Genomic DNA, 23147 nt, shown 5'->3' with positions numbered 1-23147 from the left:
TTCACTGTGAAGATCTAAACATATTTAGATATACAGGAAATCGCAATAGAAGACGATTTCGATATGTCAACAGACAACGTTGAATTTTTTTCGAAACCGCGCTCAGATCACTTGGACGTGGCTGTGGTTACAAGAGGTAAAAACGATACAAAAATACTGTTCGTTTTCTCACATAAACCGCTCGTTTCGTGTCTTAGGCCATCAATGTGTACTTACATTAACGAGTCATTAAATCATGTTTAATTTGGACTTCTCTGTGCATGCTCTATGAGGTGGTGACCATAGACCTCCATTATATGACTGATAGACAAGAACGGTTTGATCTAAATTGAAAAACTGTGGAAACAAAGACACCTACATCTTGGATGCCCTTGAGGTAAGCTAACATATCAAAATTTCATTTCAAAGTGAACTATCCCTTTAAGACTGGTGGTCTGATACATATTTATTTCATGATTTGGATGAGTTGGTAAATATGTTGGTATTTATTTTATTGTTTTATGTAATTATTTAATGCTCTGTATTTGTTCAGTAGCTTTTAGTTTCATAGTTAGGTTTGTTTATGGTCCAAAAAATACTGAATGGACCACATATTATAAAAGCCGACCAATCAAGTTGTGAACATATCACTGTGCCTTTAGGTTCTGTATCTTTTGGTTCGGTGATAAAAAATGCCAGTCTGAACTGTAAGCGGACCAGGACTAAATGTATTTGGGGTTTTTTTGTTCCAGAACAAGTGAACCAAGCAAACCAAACTATGCGTATGAACACACCACACCCTTAGTCGTTGTTGAAATTAACACATTAAATTAAACATGAAAAATTGAAGAAGGAAAAACTCACAGTGTTTCCCAGTAAAATGTATTCCAATAATCTTTTATTTACAACTTTGAAAAAAAAGAACAGTTTTTTAACAGAACTATTTTCTAGTTCCTTCTCTTTTAAACCCGTCTCTTTTCTTTTCCTCTCCGTTTATCTCTCCCTGTCTTTGTCCTCCGTCTGTCTCTCGGGGAGTATATTGCAGTAGTTTACAGTAGTGCAGGTTGTCATGTTTGTTTAGACAGCCTCCATTGTGTCTGTCTCCTCACCCAGCTGTTGAAAGGATGAGCCCATCAATACATCTGTTTCAACGGCAGGTCATTAGCAAGGGCTTTATTGTGCCTCAGGTTTAGGCACTGAGAGGTAGGGGACAGTGTTTACCCGGCCTTCCCCACACCCACCGGCTCAGGGATCCCTCGTTTTCACGACACACCGCTGCTGAGTAGGTGCTGAGTTAGAAGACAATAGAGTCAATTGGATCCCCCTCAGTGTGAGTTTCTCCTTGTGTGCACACGAACGAATGAATGAAGTTCAGTTGGAGTTCAGATGGTTATCTGTCTGACATTGAAGATAAAAAACAGTTAATGAAATCTTTAGACGAGTATAGCTACTCTTCGAAACTAGAAGGAGAATCCTTTCTGTAGTGTAGAAAAAGACATCATAACACCCGCAGCAATGCTGTTATGAATTGCATTTAACACACATTTTGTGTGAAATTGAGTTACTTTTGCTCTCACACACTGACGAAAACACAGGGCTCGTGACATTTTCTGTTTATCTGGTTTGATTCCTTGCCGTTACAACATTTTAGTATTTGTATTGTATGTATTAATCGTCAAATATTCAGAAGTTTTTAGACCCAGCATTGGCTATAAATCAGGTCCGTTTGGCTAATGGAGTTTACTAGTTTCTTAGGGGTTTTTTATGTATTAAATAAATTATTTTAACATTTTTAGCTTAATTTTTAATAATATTGTATCAGTATTTTTATTTTTAATTTTCTGGATTTTTTTTCTTCTTTATGCTTCTTGAAGCTTTAATTATTAGTTAATAAAGTAAAGAATAATTAATAAACAGTGTGTATAAATTAATTTAAACCATTTTTATTTATCCAGTATTTTAATTATTATTATTTTTTTTATTATTATTATTTTCAAACTATTTTTCTTAGGTAATGATAAAACCTATATCAGCCATACTCTAGTTCTTCTTTATTTCTTTCTGTTTATTAAAGGTTTATAGTGATGTGAATAAGTTTGGACACCCATGCTAAAGTTGCCTAAAAAGAGGAATAAAAAAATCATCTTTTGGAAATGGATCTTAATGCCTTAATTAAAAAAATGGGGAAAAAAATCCAACCTTTAAGGACACCAATTTTCTTTGTGAATGAATAATGTATCATAAATAAATAAATGTTTTTCCTTAAAATACAGGGTGCATAAGTCAGGACATGTTTAATTCCCATATAGTCAGGCAGATTTTTATTTTTAAAGGCCAGTTATTTCATGGATCCAGGATAATAGGCATCCTGAAAAAGTTCCCTTGGCCTTTGGAATTAAAATATCCCCACATCATCACACACCTTCCACCACACCTAGAGATTGGCATGGTTTTACCTCAGTTAGCCTAATAGCTGGTTTGATTTGCATTGAACAATGATCTTATGGAAAGTACCCCATGCCAATCTCTAGGCATAGTGAGGGGTATGTGATGATGTGGGGATATTTTAATTCCAAAGACCAATTTAACATAGGGGTGTCCTGACTTATGCACCCTGTATTTTAAGGAAGAACAACTAATTAAGGCATTAAGATCAATTTACAAAAGATGTAAATTCCTGTTTATTCCTCTTTTTAGGCAACTTTAGCATGGGTGTCCAAACTTATTCACATCGCTGTAGCTTTATCATTTGAACTGTCCATACATGAACAGTGTGTTACGAGAGCTTTATATGATCTGACATGCATTTCTTCAATCTCTACAGCTTGAGGAGGAGCTTCAGGAAGCGCTGAGAGAACGAGATAAAGCCCTGGTGCACAGCCGCACACTGGAAGAAGAGCTGCAAACCCTACACAGGTATCACAGGTGAACCATACACTGCACAGTAACAACTCCTTAAATGACTCATTTGATGCATTGTACAGCTTGTTTGAGTTGTAATAGAGCATGGACCTGCTGTGACATGCTTTAAGTGTTCAGTGAATTTGAAAATAAATAAAAGTGCAGGACATGGTGTTTTATCTAGACTAGAGGATTGTAATAATTCAGGTTATGGATAATATGTTGATGTCAGTGCAGGAATTAGGGGAAAGCCTTTCCATGGCATTCCAGATTCCAGGTGGGCTTTGTTTTAGAGATGGTCCAGTCCATCACCAGTGGATTCTGGGGGTTTATGCATGTTTCATATAGCCAGTGTATGTTGTTGCAACATGGGACCTGGTAACTGTTTGATTGCAGCTTTCCATTTTAAAGAGAAATTTCCATTTTTGTGTGCAACATGCGTTAGGCCTGTGAGTAGTGGTAGTTTGAGGTTGAGGCTACATGTACCATTGTTCACCTAAGCACATTAGTCAATAGTAAAAATCCCCCAAGTTCTTTTTTTTTCTTCGCTTAGGGGTAAAATTTTTGAAATATCTGAGCAGCAGTATACTGTTAGAAAACATCCTGACATCGCCCACGCTGCTGAGAGCGGCGTTTAAATAATTATGTAAATATGAGCTGTATACTCATGTATGTCTTCAATGGACTGAACAAAAAAAATGATCTGGAGAATATTTCGATGTCAAAAAAGCCTAAGAGCCACATCTACCTATTACATCATCACCGTAGACCAATGATAGTATGAAGGTGTTCACCAGCCGAAGCGGTTTTTGAACCCCAAATGAACTCTGTTTTGGCCTGATTTTGTTCAAAATTATGTCATACCTGTGTGTTCTGTTTTTTGATTTTGCTTGAGGTATATAAAAGCCTTAAAGGGGTCCTATTATGCCCTTTTACAGAGTCTTGATTTTGTTTTTGGGGTGTACTAGAGTATGTTTTCATGCTTGACTGTTAAAACGCATTATTTTTCACATACTTCACATTATTACAGCTCCTCTTACCCCAGTCAGGTGGAACGTTTCTTTTTCGATGAAGCCCCTCCTTCGGAAATACGAAATGTCCTGTGATTGGTTAGCTGGCCCAGTGTGTTGTGATTGGCAGTGCGTAGCACGTGTTCGGGAAATGTCCTGCCCCTTCATAACCGCGGATGTAAATTTTAACGATGGCGTAAATTTCAAACCATTTCGAGCACGATTCAGACCCTGACAATGTTAATGAACAAGGGGATTGTTCTGAAAGGATTTCAAGCACGGATTTGTAATTTTCTTATGCACAAGTTTCCTACGCCCCATGAGGCCTTGCGTCAAAAGTGGGCGCGACTTCCGGTTGGAAGTAAACAAAGCACGATTTGACATGCTTGACACTCGTTCATTCAACAGTTGACAGTCATTCAAGTTATAGCGATCCAAACTAGCTAACGATGTGGGAACACAACCTCAACGAAATTAAAAAAGGTGAAATAACAGTACCTTTACCCTCCGCAGTAGTTGATTGGGAGTATTATAATAACATTATTAATAATCAATACTCATCAAGGCATGGTGACAGACAGTTGTGCGAGCTGACAAACAATTAAAATAAAAAATACACACTTAGTCATTGTGCTTTGGAGTTTATTCAAAATTATAAATGAATGTGCTACTTGAATACATTAACTGGCACATTTAATATTCTGTCAACACAGGCTTTGATCCTGAGTTTAGGTGCAACATCAGTAGAGAACAGCCAAACACATGCTGATAAAAGTTTATAGAATATTAAGAATTTAAACAAATGTACACAGGAAGATTCGTCGTCTTTTGGGAGGTGATGGAAACTACAGTCGTTGGCAGGAACACTCTGATTTTGTTTTCAGCTTATGTTCAAAACAATTCACGTTTAAGCCACTGAACTAGTTTAGTCCGGTTATACATACAACCGCGAACAGCACATGTTGTCCATGAGCTCCATAACGACATCTCTCATAAAGATTTCCGTCTTTAAATAGTAAAATAATTCTCCGAAAAACAGCTAGCCTCTTCGCTAACTAACACACAAAATACCATTGGAATGCTACTTCCGCCGTCTCACCGGAAGTTTCACCCACTTTATTTTTTACAGGAGCGCCCCTCGGAAACTTGTGGATAGATATGTTATCCACCATTTAATCATATTTGTCGGAAAACTATTGTAAAACACACAGTAATCGATCACAAAATCATGGACAATTTTCCCAATGGGCGGTGAACAGTCTTACAAAAGCAAGAGCTTACAAAACTAAAGTAAACACTGACTATATAAATACTGTAATGAAGTTAGCAGGCTAGCGAAGTCAAGGCTTTGCCCTTAGTTTACATCATAGCTATCATAGCAACTACATAAAGCTTATAATTGGAAATGTTAAAGGCGTTCACTTTTAAAAAAACTTTTGCTGATAATTTACTCGCCCCCATGTCATCCAAGATGTCCATTTTGATGAACGAGTTTGAACAGGAGAGTCACGAACGCGCATCACAGAATAGAGCAAGGCGAGCATTTGTGCTTATAAAACTTAAACTTTGTTATTTATTTTTTTAAATGAGCGATCGTTTTGCTAGATAAGACCCTTATTCATCGTCTGGTGTCGTTTAAAGCCCTTTGAAGCTGCACTGAAACTCTCATTTGGACCTTGAACCGTTTGGTTCCCATTGAAGTCCATTATATGGAGAAAATCCTGTAATGTTTTCATCAAAAACCTTAATTTCTTTTCAACTGAAGAAAGAAAGACATGGACATCTTTGATGACATGGGGGTGAGGAAATTATCAGCAAAAGTTTTTTTTAAAAGTGAACTACTCCTTTAATAGAAAACACAACTACAAATAATACGACATACATACTTACAAGTTTTGATCCATAAACAACAGATTGTCCCAACAAAATGGGAATGGATACCTCTTTCAGGAGAAGCTTTTGTGTATAAAACCTGCATTGTACTCTCTTCTGGAAGCTGTTCTCCGTAAAATGTGCAGCGCACATAAACATTGAGATCATAATGTTCAGGAACAGTGTTAAAAATACATTTCGACCTCTCTAAGTCCGACAGCCTTGGGACAAACTTTTTACAGGGTGTAAAAAACAGTGACAACAACTCTTCCTCTTCTCTAAAGCTTCCCTACATTGTCTCTCCCCCTTTGTTTCGTGTTCCCAGTGGGAAGGATTCATGTCAATTTTTGGGTTTGTGATGTCACCAACCCAAGAAGAAGCTTGTTGTAGTCCCTACAGCTATTATCAAGTGAAATGATAATCAAGGACCCCTTTAAACCTTCCTTTGATCGTTTTTTTCCACAACCAGCAGAGTGGCTGGAATGTGATTTCTCATCGCAAAACTTACATAATCGAAAGCTCATCTCACCCAACATCCTTACTGTGCTTCTGATTAAAAGCATGCATCATGCATTTAGTCTGATCACCGTCCAGCTTTATAACAGATTATGAACATTTGAAACTGGCTTTCATGTGTTTAGTTTGCTTTGTCCAGAGAAAAATAAATCACTCGGGTTGAGTGCAGTGAGTCATTAGATTACCGCAAACTCATGTTCTCAAGGATCGGAGCGTCCGTGAAGTTGTGATCCCGAGCCACGTCTCCTGCAGACGCCGTCAGAGGTCTGACCGCAGTGAGATCCTCGTAGCTGTTTTGCTAGAGCGCCTAAGCCTCCAGAGGTGCCGACCGCAAACGTTTCAGCATCACCTAACATCTGATTGTTTTGGCCTGCGAGTTGAACTCTGTGCTTATTTAAGGTTTTATTCAAAATGATAGTCGGGGTCTTAAACAACCAAACCAAACTGTTCCCAGTGGTCGTGATGGACTACCGCAGACCCACCCTCCCCGGTTCTTGTCTTCCTGCCAGAGGGCTTGTTTGCTTTACTTGGGGTTTATCTGTCAGTGAGGACGGCTTTGATAGATGATATGGAGTAAATACATTTGGCTCATAAACTGGTCGTGCTGGTTAAGTGAGCTGCGTCCGGTTTCTCCGAGACATACATCCGTGTGTATCAAGGACTTTCCATTTGCATTCGTCACATCTTATTAATCCCCTCCGCATCTCATTGTGCATGATCTCGTGTTTGTGTTTCACTCCAAAAGGGTTTTACCGCCTGATCGTGCCATTGGGAAACTTTCGGTAACAATTTAAAAATAAGGTTCAATTTGTTAAGGATCTCTTTTAGTTTATTTCAGCATTTGCTAACACTGTAGTTCCAGTTCTCACTTAGCATACTAGGATATTAGTGGTTTATTAGTACTTGTAAAAATTCTGCATGACCATATTCTACATGCCTGAATCCTATCCCAATTCCTGAATTTACAAAAATCAAAAAAGTTAATAATTGGTGAGAATCTGAAGCATGACCCAGCATTTATTAAAGTTAATGTTTATCAATTATTTTTAATTAATAAAATAACAATAATGCAAATAATACATTTTTAACATTATAAATTGAATAAATTAATGTTTTTATGGACAAATAACCAATAAGCAATGTTCAAAATCTGCATTTTTTTTGGATGAAAAACTCAGTAAAACAGTAATATTGTAAAACATTTTTACCTTTTTAATACATTTTGAAGAAAACATTCTTATTATTATCAATGTTGAAAACAGTTGTGCCACTTAATATTTGTGTGGAATTCATTTAGGAATAGAAAGTTCAAAAGAAGCATTATCCCTAGGGATGGGCAACGATTAATCGCGATTAATCGCATCCAAAGTAAAAGTATGTGTTTATATAATATAGGTGTGTGTAGTATGTATAATTAATTTGTATATATAAATTCCCACACATGTATGTACAGTATATTTTTAAGAAAAATGTGTTATTAATATATCAAATATTTATATTTATATATAATATTAATTATGTATAAATATATATGAAGTATATACATGCAAATATTTCTTAAATATATACATTCATGTGTGTGTATTTATATATACAAATTAATTCTACACACTGCACACACATATATTATGTAAACACAAACATAATTAATCGCATCCAAATTTTATTTTGGATGCGATTAATCGTGATTTATCACGATTAATCGTTGCCCATCCCTAATCTGAATAAAATGATTTATTTCTTTATAAAATCTTACCACATAATTAAATAAAAACTGTAACAATGTTGTTCATTGCTAATTCATGAGACCTAATGCATTATCAAATTGAACCATAAAGGGTTTCCAAATGTTTCACGGCCTTTTTAACTATTCTCTAGTTCTTTAGAAATTATCCAGAAACTAACTTGCTTATCTGAATAATCGTTAATGATCTGAGGAACTTTTTAATACCTCTTGCATACAGTATATACCTCTTTTGGTGCGTGTGTGTGTGTGTGTGTGTATATGGTCCTCAGCCGACTCACTTTTGCACTACACACCCAAACTCACCTAATCTGAGAAGAGTTCTCACTCTTGTAGTCTTTTTTTTGTCTGTCCCAGCAGGAGGAGGAGAAGGAACACATTGTATTTCCCCCAGACAATCTGCATTGTGTGAGCGTCAGGGTGTCCAGCGCTGGTCCCCAGCCCCTGCCAATGTGGTTTGAGCCCTGAACCTTTAAAAGGAGAATCCTCCAGGCCCAACAAAGGCCAGAGTATGACTGCGTGTGTTTGCTCTCAGGATTGCCCGACCACCTCCATTGTGTCTTTTAGGATAACAGACAGTCTATGTCACATGAAAGGGCAGTGAACAGATGAGAGAGAGAATCGGGTGGTGGAAAGAAATGTCCTCTGGCTCTGATAGTAAAGCCTGCTCTGAATAGTGCACCGCTCCCCTCTGATGAAGAGAAACACTTAGGCAATTTTGTTCACCTAGGGTGGGTTGTTTTAATAGGTTATCATTGGCCGGCCGGTGAAGGAGAGGTTAGACTGTGAGTTTAAGGTGCTTTGTTTGAGCGTCAGCCAGGATGGAGGCAGCGCTGGATAGACATGTATTAACACCCCATACGACCCAACTCCCCAGTGATCACTCATTATCACACATGCTAACAGATCAACCTGTCAACAACTCAATAGTCATTAGCAGATACGGCGTACACATACGTGAGCTCTCTTTTTTCAATACTCTTGCACTACAGTGCAAGCCAAAGAGCTCGATGTCATTTATTTTTGTTTGTGAATAGGCAAATGAATTGTCCTAAACTGACCTGCATGCGTAAAACAAAATACTTTGATATCAATCAAAAGATCAACACATTTTATTATATCCTTTATTATGAAATTTTAATATTTTATGAAGTTAGAATAATAAATCTTAGTATGGATTTGCATAACACATTACCTCCTATTGTTCATTATGGTTATATATAATAAAATATTTTTTATAGTTTACAATATCATTATAAATTTGAAATATTTATTACAACATTATAAATGGCAAAGCTTATTTTTCAGCGTCATCACTCCAGTCTTCAGTGTCACATGATCCTTCAGAAATCATTCTAATTTGCTTCTTTTTTTAATTATCTGTTGAAAACAGTTAATATTAACTACTTAATGTTTTTGTGGAAACATTAATAAAAAAAAAATCTGAATTTCAATAGAAAATAGAAATGTCTTTACTATCATTTTGATCAATCTATTGCTTCATTACAGAAAATCTTAGTGTCCATAAACTTTTGTACTGTGTACATACATTTATAAACAGATTTGAGCCAGGAGTCTCTCTCTCATTTTGGTATTTGATATTTATGTTTATTATTAACTTTATTTATGAGGTAACATAGCAGCGAATTGTCTGATCTTTACGGAGATTTCTAATCATTCATCTCTCAGCGATTACAGTGGCGTTTATTTCCATTCTTCTTATGTTATGTTTTCCCCCTATTCATTCAAACCCCCACCCATTGGGCTGAAATGACTTATTTCTGAGAAATCCTTGGATGTTGATAACACCAGTAGTTATGCCACATTGCTAGATGGAAACTTTGAATTTATGTGATATTTATAACGCCTGTGGCATTAACAGACTTTATCCCCAAAACAGAGCAAACTGCGTCCGCTGCATTAGCCGTCTTTGCCGTTCTGTGCAGCAAAATACATTTTGTAGATTGCGTGGGACCCCTCCCGGCAAGCAGTGGCTCCTTTATCCAAACGCACAGCAGCGTTCCTGCCCAGGCTCAGCGCAAGAAATCGAAAAAAGAAAAGAGAGCAAAAAAAATTCATTAGCGAGTGATCAAAACTTTGCTGTTTTTGTTCACCATTGGGTGTGGTCTCATATTTCTGTTTTTTATTGAGGGAACGAGAGGTGTAGACACTACCGTGGCTTTATCAGCAGCTGTCAGCATGAGTGATTGGTGTGAGGAATGGTTGAAAGAGGGATGTGGACGCTAGTTAGTTTATGTCCACCACAGGTTGCCATAGACACCTGTCTGTCTCTGTGTTGGCTGCGGTCTCTATGTACTTTTTTTTTTTTTTTTGCTTGTAGATAAGTACTCTCTATTAAAAGGGTATTTTACATTTCCCATCTGATAGCATTTTGTGGCAGTGTTAATGTTTAACTGGCCTGTAGAGGAAGAGGGCAGGTTCGTTGGGATCCCTCCCATGGGATCAGGTATCTTACGGTCCTGGTTAATGTTTAACAGACTGCTCGGATTGCCTGTCGGGTGGCCTTTATAACTAGAGAAACGCACACCATGTTAAACGAGTAGCATACTGTATGTTTGGTCGAATACATTGAATTATATGTATTTCTTTCATTAGTGGTTCTTGCTAAGTCACTATTACTTTTTTTGGTTAAAGTTTGAAAGATTACTGAAGATTACTTTTACTTTTAAGAAGTCGATCTACTTAAAAAATGTCATGTTTCATGTAATTTAATGTTACTTGTATTTTTTTTATTTATTTTGATTTAAAATTTTAAAAAGTAACTAGCAATTTCTAAATGAAACTTTTTCCACACCAATTTTAGTGTAGTTGAGATAAGTGAGTTAAACAAACCCCTAATCGTGTGAATGAAACCTCAAAATGGTGTCATTTATTCGTACTTATTCATACTGATTTCTGCCTGGTGGACTATAAAACGGAAGAAGAAAAAAAACAGACTTAAATTGAAGGTGCGACAATTACAAGTAACATGAGTTACTTAATCCGATTACTTTTTTCAAGTTCCGAATAAAGTAATGTGTTACTTTTAAATTTACAACAAAATATCTGAGTTTCCTTTTCAAATAAGTAATGCAATTATTCTCATTCATTAACTTACACTGTCCCCATGTTGAGAGAAATCTAGTGGAAGTGCAGAGGAGTTGAGTGCCGTGTGAACATGTTGGTTATTGTAGTTCTAGACTAAATGCGACTCATCTCACTTGCACAAAAACAGATTCAGTGTTCCTCAAAATGAATAAAAACAGTCAAATACAAACTCGGAATATTATGCAAACATGCAATAATTAAATTTGATCAATAACACAAATATATTTTATGTATTTAATTTCACTTTATTAACCAATGTCTTTGCTGCTGACCTTTGATGATTCAATACAACCAAATACAATAAGCAAAAATGACTTTTGATAAACATCACGTTTTTGTTGTTTTATTTTGCTTAAGTAAGACTGTTGAACTTTCTGATCCTGTCTTTTTACTTTTAGTGTAAAAGGGCCTTAACATTTGCATTTACAATTTTTTTTTTCATTAGAAAACAAACAAGCAAGCCCAGCTCAGGTGAGAAAAAGTAACGCAAAAGAAACAGCGCATTAAATGCAAGTTACTTTTTAGGGAGTAACTCGATATTGTAATGGATTACAGTACTTTTAAAAGTAACTTTTCCCAACACTGAATATAACAGTAAAATGCATGTAGTATCATCAAACATTATTTCACACATCCATCACAGCTTCTATTTAGATAACAGTGTACTAGACAGGTTGAGTTTATGTGAACCGTAAAAAAAAAGAAAAAAAAAATGCCGTAAATTAAGTACAACCAACTTGGATGTTTAAAGGAGTAGTTCACTTTTAAAAAAACTTTTGCTGATAATTTACTCACCCCCATGTCATCCAAGATATCCATGTCATTCTTTCTTCAGTCGAAAAGAAATTAAGGTTTTTGATTAAAACATTCCAGGATTTTTCTCCATATAATGGACTTCAGTGGGAACCAAACGGTTCAAGGTCCAAATGAGATTTTTAGTGCAAACCGTTCAAAGGGCTTTAAACGATTCCAGACGATGAATAAGGGTCTTATCAAGCGAAACGATCGCTCATTTAAAAAAAAGTTTTATAAGCTCAAATGGTCGCCTTGCTCTGTTCTGTGACGTGCGTTCGTGACTCTCCTGTTCGAACTCGTTCATCAAAATGAACGAATCTTTTTCCGAGTCAATTTGTTCATTTTGTTCGTTGACTGAACCAAATGACTCAAAAAGATTCATTCATTTTGATGAACGAGTTCGAACTGGAGTGTCACAAACGCGCACTTAATAAGACCCTTATTCATTGTCTGGAATCGTTTAAATTCCTTTGAACAATTGAGTCTTTTGGACCTTAAACCGTTTGGTGCCCAATGAAGTCTATTATATGGAGAAAAATCCTGGAAAATCTTAATTTCTTTTCAACTGAAGAAAGGAAGACATGGATATCTTGGATGACATGGTGGTGAGTAAATTATCAGCAAACGTTTTTTTAAAAGTGAACCACTCCTGTAAGTCATTTCAACTTAAATTACATTAAACTGACTTCAAATGAGTTGAATCTTGTATAACATTGCGTAACTTGTTTTGATGAGTAACAGCAATGTAAAAACACATTGTCATAACTTATTGATCATATCATTTTTTTACAGTGTTATTATTTATGGAACTCCGTCACACTACTGTAGCATCTCAGTTCCTCTGAGCAGGACATACGTCATATAACCAACTATAATGATTCTCATAAAGTGGGGGCCAGGATGGAAAGCCGTGTAGCGAAGAAGCGGCTCTGTGTCTGAAGTGGTAGACGGGCTTAGATAAGATAATCCATAGTGTGGCAATGCTCCTCTGCCCTTGTTTGTCACTGTCATTGGACCTTTGTACCCAATATGTTTGCATTTAATTAAACAAAGCACACAACTTTACATCACATTCTCGACCATCAATATCGCATCAGAATTGATTACCTCAAAAAAAAAAAAAAATAAGGGAAGGAAAAACCTGACATGGAAGAACTAATTAGCAAGACTGAATGAGTAAAATGACTGTAGGGCAACAGCACACACACACACACACATTGGCTAAGCTAAAAGACAAAAGCTACTGGCAATCAATCATGATGTCTCTGGAAGCATGTGAGCCAGACAGACGTTTTGTGTTGTCGGCTAATCGGGGCATTGTACCAAACGCATTGTTTCCCTAGTTAAAATGAATGCCCACTTAATTTCGCTGCGGTTTTCTATATGCCTGTGGTCGCAGGTGAGCGCTGTGTACCTGTCTGCATTATAACAGCCGTTCATCTTGATTCTGCTTGAATGAAAAGAGGAGCAGGTGTCATCATTATTAAGAGCTGATATTGATATCCCCGTGCTCTCTGTGTCATATTAAAGCATATTATTCCTCTGCAGTTTGTTGACAGCTGTTTTTAAGCACAGAAAATGATATCTGTCTTGCGGCGTGTTGAGGAGAGGCGAAATTACTTTTCGTTCGACGGACGATTGAATCTCTTGGATGTGCTGTAAGTAAGTACATAGCAACCGAGGAAGTTTATTATACTTGAAGAAAGTTGTCTGGTAACATTTCTATTAATCACAATAGCAATTGTTTGACTGGCGCATGCAGCTCTGGAAGCAAACAACACACTCTCTGCCATCTTTGCACATTGGCATGAAAGTTCTGGGCTTTTTGTTTTGTTTTTTAGCACAATCACTTGAACCGTGAATGATAGGTGCAGATATTGTAATGTTTTGCACATGCAAGCATATATGTTTTCATTAGAAATGATTATTCCTCAAAACTTCTCTTTTCTCAAGAAGTTGATTTGTTTTTATGATAGCTCAATGTGACAGTTATTGACATTTCACCATTAAATGGTTAATGGGAGCTCAGGGTTTCCTTGGCACAATTTACATGTATGTTAGTTTGACTGATATGAGTGTAGATTGTGACAAGGAAACCCTGCGCTCCCATGAACCATTCAGTGTTTCCTTGGCACAATCTACACTCATGTACGTTAGTTACACTGATGTGTATCTCTCATTCTTGGCCTTCTCCCCTCTGTTTTTATTTTCAGCTTCGTTATCTCACGCCTTGTTGAAAAACACCTGTCTGAATTTCACCTCCGGATGGATGCACCGCTGTGAGAGCGCTAATATATTCCGCTGACATTCCGAGGAATTATTAGCTCCAGATATTGTTTCTTGTACTGACATTCCATTTGAATATTAGATGTGTCTATTGATATAGAGTTATGATTCCACACCTCCAGGTAAACTGCAAGCATGCTCTCTCTGTGTCTGGGTCAAGTTTCATATTTGTGTTCGAAATTTGACCTTTGGCATTTTTCCTGGTTTATGAAACACGAGCCTGATGCTACACCGTCACTCAGCCGTTATATTGTTCTTGTTCTTTGCTGAATGTCTTTCCCGAAGAATTATTGAAGTTTGTGATGGACAACAAAGATATGTTGTTTGTTCTTTTTTTTTTACATGGATTAAAATGGACATTACCTGGAAGCAAACAGTCACAAATTCAGTTAATATTAGTTAATACTATTTAAAGGGATAGTTCACCCAAATATGAAAATTCTGTCAGTATTTACTCACCCTCATGTTGTTCCAACCCCGTAAGACCTTGGTTCATCTTCGGAACACAAATTAAGATATTTTTGATGAAATCTCAGAGCTGGATCACTCCTCCATACTAGTCCATAGGCTTCTTGAGGGATTGAAACTTGCCGAACTCAAAAAGTTATTAAAGACACCGTTAAGACATCGTTAACTAGTCTAACAGTGTGTGATCTGTTGTTTTACGTCACAAGCATCACACACGTGACCAGCTTCGGCCAATAGTGAGCCTGTGTGTGACGTAGCTCTACGCAATTAACTAGTTTAACTGACTAGAGGCCAATAAAGAAGGAAGTGAATAGTTGAAATAAAGTCGTTATTTTTGTTTGTTTTTGCGCACAAAAAGTATTCTCGTCGCTTGATAAAGGTAAGATTGAGCCACTGTAGTCACTTGGACTATTTTAACGATGTCTTTAATAACTTTTCGAGGCCGGCAAGTTTCAATCCCTCAAGAAGCCTATGGACTAGTATGCAGGAGTGATCCAGCTCTCAGATTTCATCAAAAATATCTTAATTTGTGTTCCGAAAACTAACGAAGGTCTTACGGGGTTGGAACAACATGAGGGTGAGTAAATACTGACAGAATTTTCATTTTTGGGTGAACTATCCCTTTAATTCATAAACAATCAAACTATTTGTGGCCCTGCATTTGTCAGAATGTCAGTTTTGTTGATAAAATGTAGATGCTGTTTGCTGTTTATTGTGCACTTGTTCCACTTTTTCCACTTGAAAATGTGCATAATATGTATCGGCGGTTGGATGAATATGTGCTGCGTGCTTTCATCTCAATAACAAATTTGAAGAAGAAAAAATCGTACATATAGCCCTTTTAATGTACTTCAATGGGTGGTATAATCCCTTTTTGAGGGTCAGTAAAAACACTTTGTGTCCCTTTAAATGCAAATGAGCTGCTGCTCCCGCCACAGAGGGCAGGTGTGTTTGCAGCTTTCAGACGCACTAAAATGTCAGAAACTGTTCTGCCTTTTATGTTGAAACCGAAGTCTTAAGAAGAAGTGAATGCAACAGGATTTTTCTGAATGGTTATACTGTATAATGAATTTATGTAGCTGATCTGGAACTATGTTCGAGTCATTGATTAGCATATTCTTTCATGATAATCTATACATTGCAATTGTGGGAACTGTTATAAGATACTGTGAGGAAGCTCGTGTATTCCCTACCAGTCCTTAAAAAGCAATTTATGTCTAATAAAATTTCTCCCTTTGCTTTGAACTTTGAGCGTCATAACTTTGCAGATGTTGTTTATGCCCAAACAGCAACATTACACACTAACTAAAGTTAGAAAAAAGAAATCATAATCAACCACCCATTTAAATATGACACACTCTTATTAATTGTTTAAAGCAAATAATGCATTTTATATTTTTTTAAATGCAATTTTGAAATGGTTGGGGATGATTTTTTTTCAATACGGACATAAAGTGCACTAGCACTTCTTTTAATCATCCAAGTTGACACGTCCAATTAATCAGTCACTATTTCACTAATTATACTTGTCAATACTGTTTTTGTGTTTTCAGTGTGCTGCAGCATCAGGCTGATGAGGCCTGTCCGGACAGTCCGGTCACCTCAAACCAAAGCCAAAGCCAGAGCCAGATTCAGCCCCTTCTGTACCGTCTGCAGCAGCTGACATCAGAGCATCAGAGCGCTCAGACCCAACTGTGTCTGGCCCAGGACAGAGAGAGGGAGGCCAATGAGAAAGTTCAGAGGTGGGTACAGACATGTGCACTGCTGGTCACAAGGTTTATTTATATATAATTTCTGCCGCCAACAATATGAGGCTAAAATCGCTCAGGTTTCACTCTCGCTCTAGCCGTTATCACTGCATGGTCTTACTCTCTGCTCAATATTCCTCTCTATGTACAGTATGTGCGGAGCTCAGTTGCTCACGGCCCATGCAAACGCTCACTTCACTTCACTTTAAATAGATCTGGTTCGCCCTGTAATCTTGCACATGTTTTTCTTCTGCCCAACTCTGGGAAATACCTGGCAAACTTATTTTGACACCATGTCTAAAGTAAATCATTATTAAACATGAAAAAGAGATGTTATGCAGAATGTTCATGCTGCTCTTTTCCAAAGAGTGATGTGAATGAGTGCAGAATAGATGCTGTCAAATGACAAAACAAGCATTAAAAAAGTTGTCCATATGACTTGTGTAATATGTCCGAAGTCCACATGGATAATTTGGACTAGTTTTAAGGTACTTGTATTGAGCGTTTTGGTCATTTTTGGAGTTTGACAGTGTCTGTCCCTACTCAGTTTCATTCCAATGAAAAGAGCATGAACATTCTTCGAAAATTACCATTTTGCGTTGAAATTTTTTTAGTTGAGCTCTTCCTGTTTGGAGATGTTCCTTTACCTGGACGTTCTTAAAGCCTGTTCTCTCAGTCTCCCTAACCTTAGTCTCCTGATCTGTTATACGTAAAAACTGGTTGTCTCATAGATATTCTCTCTCCCTCTTGTCTCGCTCACATGGGGGGCTCCCCATGCAAAGCAAACACAGGCCGGCCTGCTGATCTATTTACATGATGAATTAACCAAAGGGGGTGGAGATGCTGAGCTGAGGGGGTGCTCAAAACACAGAGAGAACCCCCCATCACAATGAGAGAACTTTAGTGCACTGTTTACACATGCCTCTCTAAAAGGGTTTCCATTTACAGAAGAAAGATCACACAGCCTTCGCTGCATGACATGAAACTCTAAATCCCACAATGCACGTTGCTACTGTCCTTTGCTAGACAGCAAGTGTGTGTCAGAGTAGCTTGTTTGTGTACTGACCAAAGCACGTCCTCAGTTCATTTCACCCCTGTGCAGGGCTACTGGAAGAGACTCTGTGTAGTATTACTGGAAGTTAACAAGTTCCCAGTTACGAATTCTGAGAATCAGCATGCTATATTTATTGCTTAAGGCTCTGAATTTGTGCCAAATAATTTCTGAAAGGAATATTCCAAAAATATCATTCTCTCATCATTTATTCACCCTCATGACTTCTGTGGAACACAAAAGAAGATATTTTGACAAATCTTGGAATTGAACTGACTAATTGCATAGGCAAATAAAAACATTGAGACAATTTTCTTCTCAGAAGTCTAACAGCTTTTTGAACTATGTGAAAGTGAATAATTGACTGAATTTTTTTGTGAACTGTCCATTTAAAAGAATACTTCGCCCAAAGACAAATTTAGGTCATTATTTACCCCACCTTTCAAGCCTATATGTTGTTATTTTGTGTAAAGGATATATTATGAAGAGCTCTTAAGAGGGCAGTTTATAATGACCATCACTGTAAAGCTCCAAAAACAGCACTATTAAAGTAGTCCATATGACTTGTGCGCCAAATTCGAAGACTTCTCTCTTTGTCTATCTAAGAGCTTGATATCTTTGTACTGTCACTGTCAGAATTTTTTTGTTGTTGTTGCAAAAATTATATCTATAACTGTAGAATAGCTTGCCACTGGGGCAGAATCTTAAAAGGACAACTTTGTACATGATCTACCCTTAAAAGTTGCATATTAGTACTATAGAGTAGTAATAAATACACTATATTGGCAAAAGTTTTGGTACGTCTGCCTGATCTATTGAGTTTAATATGGAGTTGGCGCCCACCCTTTGCAGCTATAACAGCTTCTCTTCTGGGAAGGCTTTCCACAAGCTTTAGGAGTGTGATGTTAATGAGAATTTTTGACCATTCTTCTGGAAGCGCATTTGTGAGGTCAGGCACTGATAAAAAGGCCTGGCTCGCAGTCTCCGCTTTAAAGGATAATTCCGGTATTTACACCTTGAGTCTATTTTGTAGTTTGTTTTGAATGAAATAGAGTGGTGGAATTTTGACAATGGGTCCTGTTTCGAGTTTTTGACTTTTTTTAGAATCGCCTGTGACAGCTTTAGACTGGCTGTCTATGCGTTCATTTTCAAAACTGTGCAACTCACCGAGTGGTTGGTGGTGTTCGTTGATGATTAAAAACAAATATATCGGCGCTATGTATGCTTTCAATTCGTGTTGTTTGTTGTTGTGGAACTATTTATTCAGATACCTCACAACCGCGTATAAACTTCCGCTCGATGTTTGAGTCTGAAGCGTTAGCACACTCCCGACCACTTGATGGCGACAACCAGGACGCTGTACGGAACACGGTGTCTAGCGCACCGTAAAAAAAGTCCGGGAGCACAGTTGCTCTGCTCAAGCTAGCCTTCTGAGAGACGGAGAACCGAACGAAAAGACTACAACCAAATGTAAACAGACCCCTTTCCGTTTCCGGTAGCTAGCGCAGTAATACCAACGAGCACTGAGTCCTCCAGCAGACATCAATGCGATTTAAAAAAAAAAAGACAAATAAAACACGACAGAAATGGTATTTCGCTACGCTACTTGTTTCGGAACATCAACGAACACCACCAACCACTCGGTGAGTTGCACATATTTGAAAATGAAAGTTAAGTGTTGTTTTATGGACATGTTTGTGCATGCCCATAGACATACAGTCTAACGCTGTCACAAGTGATTCTGAAAAAGTCAAAAACTCGAGACAGGACCCATTGCCAAAATTTCTAAGTCCACCACTCTATTTCATTCAAAACAAACTACAAAATAGACTCAAGATGTTAAATACCGGAATTATCCTTTAATTTATCCCAAAGGTGTTCTATCAGGTGTTCACTCTGTGCAGGCCAGTCAAGTTCCTCCACACCAAGCTCGCTCATCCATGTCTTTATGGACCTTGCTTTGTGCACTGGTCATGCTGAAACAGGAAGGAGTCATCCCCAAACTATTCCCACAAAGTTGGGAGCATGAAATTGTCCAAAATGTCTTGTAATGCTGAAGCATTAAGAGTTCATTTCATTGGAACTAAGGGGCCAAGCCCAACCCCTGAAAATCAACCCCACACCATAATCCCCCCTCCACCAAACTTTACACTTGGCACAATGCAGTCATGCGAGTACAGTTCTCCTGGTAACCGCCAAACCCAGACTCGTCCATCGGATTGCCAGGCAGAGAAGCGTGATTCGTCACTCCAGAGAACATGTCTCCACTGCTCTAGAGTCCAGTGGCGGCATGCTTTACACCACTCCATCTGACGCTTTGCATTGCACTTGGTGATGTAAGGCTTGGATGCAGCCAATCGGCCATGGAAGCCCATTCCATGAAGCTCTCTACGCACTGTTCTTGAGCTAATCTGAAGGCACACAAAGTTTGGAGATTTGTAGCTACTGACTCTGCAGAAAGGTGCCAAGTATGTGATTTTACTTGGCCTATCACTTCGTGGCTGAGTTGTTCTTGTTGTTCCCAATTGCTTCCACTTTGTTATAATACCTCTAAATGTTGACCATGGAGTATTTAGGTAAATGAGGAAATTTCATGAATGGACTTATTGCACAGGTACCATGCTTGAATTCACTGAGCTCCCGAGAGCGACCCATTGTTTGCGACCCGAATGTTTGTAGAAGCAGTCTGCATGCTTAGGTGTTTTTATACAACTGTGGCCATGGAAGTGATTGGAACACCTGAATTCAATGATTTGGAGGGATGTCCCAATACTTTTGTCAATACTGAACCATTTAGGGGTAAATAAGGTACCAAGATATCCCTTTGAGGGTAGTTCCAGTGACAAGCCCTAAGGCCGTGTGTCCACCAAAACGTTTTTCCACGCGCCTGGCGTATGTTTTCAATTTTTTTCAATGGGAGCACCGCGTTTTTTGAACGCCATGAGCGTACCGAGGCACTGAGCGTTTTTTTCACGCTGAAGCGCCGAGCGCCCAGCGTTTTTTACTGGTCGCTGGGAGTTGAAAAATGTTCAACTTTGGATAAAACGCAGCGCTCATCACTGTCACTTTTTACCCAGCCGTCCAATCGCAGTGGAGGAGGGGCGGGACTGATACCACACCGACCAACTGTCACAACATTCAAACTGCTGCAGATATTCTGTATCATAGCAACGAAACGTCTCAACGAAAAAAACGCTGCACAAAACGCTCTCAAGCGCCCAAAGCACGGCGTCTTCAGCAGAGCGTCTAGCGTTTTCAGCTGGCTAAAAACGCTGTGGTGGACACACGGCCTAAAGGTACAATATTTAGTTGAATATCCAATATTAGTTGTATGCAAAGGTATGTGAAGATTATTCAAGTCCCCCAATAAATAATGGGGTGAGTAAATGTGACAGAATTTGGAACAACCTTTACTCCTTTTTTTAATACATAACCGGGATCGTCCGCAGTAGGCGAAGGGAACAGCAACGGTCACACCTGACCGCTAGCTGACATTCAGATGGATGCCCTGCACTCACCGGGCTGTGGGAAGCCGCTCTGACGTGGGCCTCGTCGCACGGCTGTGAGAAGAATGCAGGGGTGATGCGATCGGCCTCCAGGGGAGGAGGAAGCCCAGCGCCGGGCCAGAATGTGGCACCTGAGTGCCGTTCCTGCGAGCCCATTGACGGAGGAGCTGAGCTGAATGTCTAATGACCTGCTGAATCAAATTTGGCCATGAGAAGCACACAAAGGACCTTTTCATTGGCCCGACGGCCCACAAATGGGCTGCGGCTTGTGTGTCCCATCACGCCGCAGTCTCTTCTGTCTGGCACAGCGAGGGCTGACCCTCCGCGGCGGCCTTTTTGTTTGTTTGTGCCGTTCTGCTTCCTGTGCAGTGCTAAAACTCCATCCATAGTTTGCTGGAGTTATAAGCGAGATCTTTCATGTTAGGGTTTTTGTCGGGCATTGTCGTGGGATAATTATAGATTACAAACAGGATCTCTTTTTGCATTGAAACACGGATATGTTGTGGTGCCATACATAAAACGTGCTGTTGTTTAGAATTTATGCACGGCTGCTGTTTACTCTGTGTTATTTGAGCTGGAACTGTTGGTTTTGCGACTCCGTGAATTCTTAATCGGGATTTGCGCTTTTGCCGGCTCTTTCCTCGCGTGTATGTTTGGGTTTACGGCCACTCTCTGCAAACAGTGTTCACCAAATCCTCCCCAGCCCGCAGGCACACCTTGGAGATCCTACCACGGAAAAAGGCAGACCTGTTAATTGTGCAAACATGACAGGGAGGCTAATGAATATATTTAAAACGCAAAAAATTTGCACACAAGGGGGAAAGGTGTTTCCGTGCATGTTTATGGAGGAGAGAGAGAGACGGTTTTTTGGTGTCTGTCTGCTTGCTTGTTTGTGTGTGCGCGTGTGATATGAAGGCTGTTTGCTTGTGTATGTATATATGCTTGTGTGTGTGTGGCCTGTTCATTTAGCAACAATGACCTTTTATAAATATTAGTCTGTGGTTTTGAACCATCCCCTCCCCCTCATCTTTCCCCCTTTCCCTCCAACGCGACGCGTTTCTCTCGGCCACAGAGCCTTTGAGCAATACATATGGTCCTGCGGCTGCTTTCCGATCTCTCTGTACGGGAAAACAGGTGGAGACTTCGGCAGGAGTAAGGCTTGGGTCAGACCGCTCCCATATGCTCACTTGATAAGACTGAGAAACCTCAGTAGACAATACTAGCACTGGGTATGCTAAGCACATCTTATCAGCTCTGATAGAGCTGGGCTGTTTTTAGTGCTGGCTTTGTTGTTGGAAGCCTGCTTGAACTCAGTTTTATTGTGAAAACCTAGCTCTTTTTTTTTTCGAGAATGCTTGGATTTAACAATCCTGAACCTACTGCTGTTGTGCATGATGTTTATTTATATAATTAATTTATTTCATTTTTAACTTCCAAGTCTGGGTTTTAGATCACTGAGTAAGTACTGAAAAAATGGCTCTGACTATTGTTGAGAATAGGAAAAAAGGAGAACGTTAAACTCTAGTTAGTTCATTTATACTTTTTATAAAATAAATTGGTCACGTTGAAAATTTCACTTTTTAGTTTTTTAGACATTTGCTTACGTTCAATTTATATTTGATGCATTTTAATCACACATACACACACATATATATATATATATATATATATATATATAAATATATGGTTTATATATATTATTTTTATAATATTCAAGCTAACAATAAAATTGTATGTGTGTATATATATATATACATGTTATATCTATCTATATATATATATATATATATATATATATATACACGTTCAATTTATATTTAAATATAAATGCGTGTGTTTATATATATGCGTGCGTATATATATGCATGTATGTATGTGTATATATATATATATATATATATATATATATATTAGTGCCGTGAAATGATTAATCGCATCCAAAATAAAAGTTTGTGTTTATATCATATATGTGTGTGTAGTGTGTATAATTATTTTGTATATATAAAAACACACATGTATATATTTAAGAAATATCAGCTTGTATACTTTATATATATTTATATATAAAAAAATATTATACATAAATATAAATATTTGAATTATTAATAACATATTTTTCTGAAATATATACATGCATATGTTTGTATTTTAATACAAAATAAT

At 38.0% G+C, this 23147-nt stretch overlaps 1 protein-coding gene across 3 annotated transcripts in view; it reads left to right on the top strand.

The window, feature by feature from the left end:
- mipol1 (mirror-image polydactyly 1) overlaps nucleotides 1-23147 on the top strand; it is a 97519-nt gene that overhangs the window by 72702 nt on the left and 1670 nt on the right. For 2 of the 3 annotated variants that reach the window (XM_089120173.1, XM_039673780.2), the window contains 2 exons: nucleotides 2804-2904; nucleotides 16233-16421. In XM_089120173.1, the coding sequence (XP_088976299.1) occupies nucleotides 2804-2904; nucleotides 16233-16421 (290 nt within the window). The remainder of the gene's footprint in view (nucleotides 1-2803; nucleotides 2905-16232; nucleotides 16422-23147) is intronic. The other variant, XM_089120172.1, reaches the window with a different exon arrangement.

Source organism: Pimephales promelas, chromosome 15 (genome assembly GCF_988280905.1).
Source record: "Pimephales promelas chromosome 15, fPimPro1.hap1.1, whole genome shotgun sequence".
Classification (NCBI taxonomy): Eukaryota; Metazoa; Chordata; class Actinopteri; order Cypriniformes; family Leuciscidae; genus Pimephales; species Pimephales promelas.
The sequence above is the reverse complement of the archived record's forward strand: the minus strand, read 5'-3'. Positions and strand labels throughout refer to the sequence as shown.